The following is a 3,677-nucleotide window of genomic DNA, read 5'->3' as shown; positions in this document are numbered from 1 at the left end:
GCCTCAGTCTTTACTGCTGAGGCCAGCCCTCAGTAAACTCAGACACTGGAGGTAAGAGAAGAAGGCTGGAGAAAGGAAGACTTCCCCTTGGCTGCAGAGGGTTGGGTAGAGATTGGCGAGGCAGATATAATGCCATAAATCCACGGGCCCTGATGGGATGCACCCGAAGGTGCTGAGGGAGGTGGCAGATGTTGCTGCTAAAGCACTCTCCATCATCTTTGAAAAATCATGGAGAACATGAGAGGTGCCGACGACCAGAGAAAAGCCAGTGTTACTTCCCATTCAAAAAGGGCAAGAAGGAGGACCCGGGAAACCACAGGCAAATCAGTCTGACCCCAGTCCCTGGCAAGGTGATGGAACAGATCATTCTGGAGGTCATCCCAAAGCATGTAGAAGACAAGAAGGTCATCAGGAATAGTCAGCATGGATTCACAGAGGGGAAATCCTGCTTGACCAATCTGATAGCCTTCTGCGATGGCACGGCAGGAGGGGTCGATGAGGGCATGTTGTCTACCTTGACTTCAGGCTTTCGACACTCCTCCCACAACATCCTCATAGGTAAGCTCAGGACACGTGGGTTAGATGAACAGACAGGCGGATCAAGAACTGTCTAATGGCAGAGCTCAGAATGTTGTGATGAGTGGAGCAGAATCCAGTTGGGATCCCCAGGGATCAACACTGGGTCCAGCCTTATTCAACTTCTTTATTAACAGCCTGGATGAAGGGATTGAGTGCACCCTCAGCAAGTTTGCTGATGACATTAAACTGGGGCCAGTGGCTGATACACCTAAAGGCCATGCTGCATTCAGTGGGACCTTGATAGGCTGGAGAGCTGGGTAGAGAGAAACCTAATGAGGTTCAACAAGGCCAAGTTTACAGTCCTGCACCTGGGGAGGAATAACCCCAAGTACCAATACAGCTGGAGACTGACCAGTCCCAGAGCAGCTCTGCAGAGAAGGACCTGGGAGTCTTGGTGGATGACAAATTGACAGCTGTGAGCCCTTGCAGCCAGGAGGGCCAGTGGTATCCTGGGGTTCATTGGGAAGTGTTACCAGCAGGCTGAGAGAGGTGATCCTGCTTCTCTACTCGGCCCTAGCGAGGCCACATCTGGAGTGCCGTGTCCAGTTCTGGGCTTTTCAGTACCAGAGAGACATGGAGGTACTGTAGAGAGTCCAGTGGAGGGCCACAATGATGATCAGGGGTCTGGAGCATCTCTCTTACGAGGAGAGACTGTGGAAGCTGGGTCACTTTAGTCTGGAGAAGTGAAGACTGAGAGGGGATCTCATTAATACATACAAATCTCTCAAAGGTGGATCTTAAAAGGTCGTGCCAGACTCTTTGGTGGCGCCCAGTGACAGGACATGGAGCAATGACCATAAACTAAAAGACAAGAAGTTTCCACTGTAACACGAAGAGGAATTTTTTACAGGTGGCAGAGGGTGGCAGAGCACTGGAACAGGTTGTTCAGGGAGGCTGTGGAGTCTCCCTCTTTGGAGACATTCAAAACCCGCCTGGATGTGTTCCTATGTCACCTGCTCTAGGTGATCCTGCCTTGGCAGGGAGTTTGGACTATTGTTAGGGTTGTAATGGACCTTAAATATCATCTATTTCCAATCCCTCTGTCCTGAGCGGGAACACCTTCCACTAGACTGGTTTGCTCAGAACCCCATCTAACCTTAGCCTTGGGCATTTCTAGAGTCTCTGTGGCTGACTTATAAAGTGAGCTCCTATTAATCAGCTATCTGTGAGTGTCTAACTCCTGTGCTGTTTTTGTCCCTTGCAGACATCACCATTGGCAACACCTACCCACTGGGCTCTATAAAAAGAACAAGAAGCCCTTGCCTTCTGTTGAAGTATTGTGGAGTACTCCCTTTATCCCTTCACTTTTCCCAAAGTCTCATTTAAGTCAAAAGAAGTGTACAAGAGGGCAGAGATGGCATCTTGACTACCAAGTATGAAAAATAGAATAAGAACCATGGCTTAGATAATGTATGTGTGAGAGTTGGGTAATGGAGAAAAGAAAAATTATTGGTTTTCACAAGGGGAGCCTGACAAGAACAACAATGCGGTGGTATAGTCATGAGGGCTGTGTGAAGGTGGCATGAAGGTCTATCTGAAGCCACTTAGTGTAGTGAAGGCAAGCAGCATTTTCTTGCACTTTTGGAGACTGAGATGAGATTTAATCAGAGAATACATGGGCCACAGAAGCACAGTCAGGGTCTTGGATTTTACTCACTTTCTGGATTGAAAAAGGTTCTGGGAAACCAGACCCTTGACATGAAGCACGCATGCACAGGAGAGGGGTATCACTTACATAACGGCAAAGATTGCACCTGTCCAGGCCAGGAGCAGCTAGTTACGCCAGGAGAATGCTGTGAAAGGCGGTATCAGAGGCTTTACTGAAGTCTGAGTAGACAACATCCAGAGCCTTTTTCTCATCCATTAACCAGGACACCTTGTCATAGAAGGAGATCAGGTAGATCAAGCAGGACCTGGGACCTGACTTTCACAAACCTATGCTGACTGGGCTTGATCTTCTAGTTGTCTGCACTTGCGACATGTTGACGATCCAGAAGGTCTGCTCCATGACCTTCCCTGGCACTGAGGTCAGGCCAACAGGCCTGTAGTTCCCCAGATCCTCCTTCCAGCCTTTCCTGTAGATGGGCATCACATTTGCTAACATCCAGTTTTCTGGGACTTCTTCGGTTAGCTAGGACTGCTGGTAAATAATGCAGAGTGGCTTGGTGAAGTCTTTTACCAGCTCCTGCAGTACCCATCCTGTCATGAAACTCTACCGGTAAACTTCTTTCCCCACCTATGCCTTTTTATTGTTGGTTTAAATCACAAATGTGATTGAAATGCCCAACTCACATTTGGGATGTCTGTGTGGAAGTTTTCAGAAACAAAAGATCAGAGGTTTTCAAAGAGCAGCCTGCACTTCTATAAATGCCTTCTATCTCCAGAATGAACCAAAGCAGTTAGATAGCTTTGTGTCTGCCTGTGACTAAACTGTGGGCTCACTGGTGTTCTCTTAAGGCAGGCAAGGAGAGGCAGTCACCATGTGAGGTTTGTCAAGGAATCCGTAGAAACTTTCTGTTCTATCAGCAAAACTATTCTTGCTCAGACAAGGCTAATGATTTCCACAGTAACTGTTACCCCTGGATTCTGTACAGCTTCTGAAAAAAACCTCAAACTAATAAGAAAGCACAGAAACTACTTATATTTGCTTCTTCAAAGCATGTACTCTGTCAAATATGTAAAACTTGCCTACCTTTGTAAGAGGAAAAACCAGAGAATGAACAGTTAACGATTGCATTGCAAGTTTTTCTGTCCTTTGGGCAATACTGGTAAGAAAACATACCCAATGAGAAAGTATCAAGGCATAGTGGAAAAATGCTACCAGCTGTTAGAGGGCTACTAAAGACTCTCGTTATGTGTGGCTAAACACAGAGAGAATTAAATGATGGAGTGTATGAGAATAACTGCATGGAGTGTGAGGCAAGGAAACACTGATTCATAACCAGGGTTCTCTAGTAACATTTCACTAAGTGTTGCAACTGCAAGATCCCTTGATAAGGTCTGAGAGTTGCAGGCAGCACCACTTTTCGTGGTGTCTTGGATATAAGTTACCACCAGTTTATCAGCAGATCAATCTCTCTGTAATCTCTGCTGCAGGT

General features: G+C 46.9%; 1 protein-coding gene across 1 annotated transcript in view; it reads left to right on the top strand.

Moving 5' to 3' along the window:
* Positions 1-188: 188 nt before the first annotated feature.
* The window catches only part of SAXO1 (stabilizer of axonemal microtubules 1), an 8,554-nt gene continuing 5,065 nt past the window's right edge, over positions 189-3,677 (top strand). The window contains 2 exon segments of the mRNA XM_027881834.1: positions 189-558; positions 1,784-1,863. Coding sequence (XP_027737635.1) covers positions 189-558; positions 1,784-1,863 — 450 coding nt within the window.

The sequence above is a fragment of the Empidonax traillii genome, unplaced genomic scaffold, assembly GCF_003031625.1.
Source record: "Empidonax traillii isolate 1590-97213 ecotype Southwest subspecies unplaced genomic scaffold, ASM303162v1 scaffold97:size1219025, whole genome shotgun sequence".
Lineage (NCBI taxonomy): Eukaryota > Metazoa > Chordata > Aves > Passeriformes > Tyrannidae > Empidonax > Empidonax traillii.
This window is presented reverse-complemented; position numbering and strand designations above follow the sequence as displayed.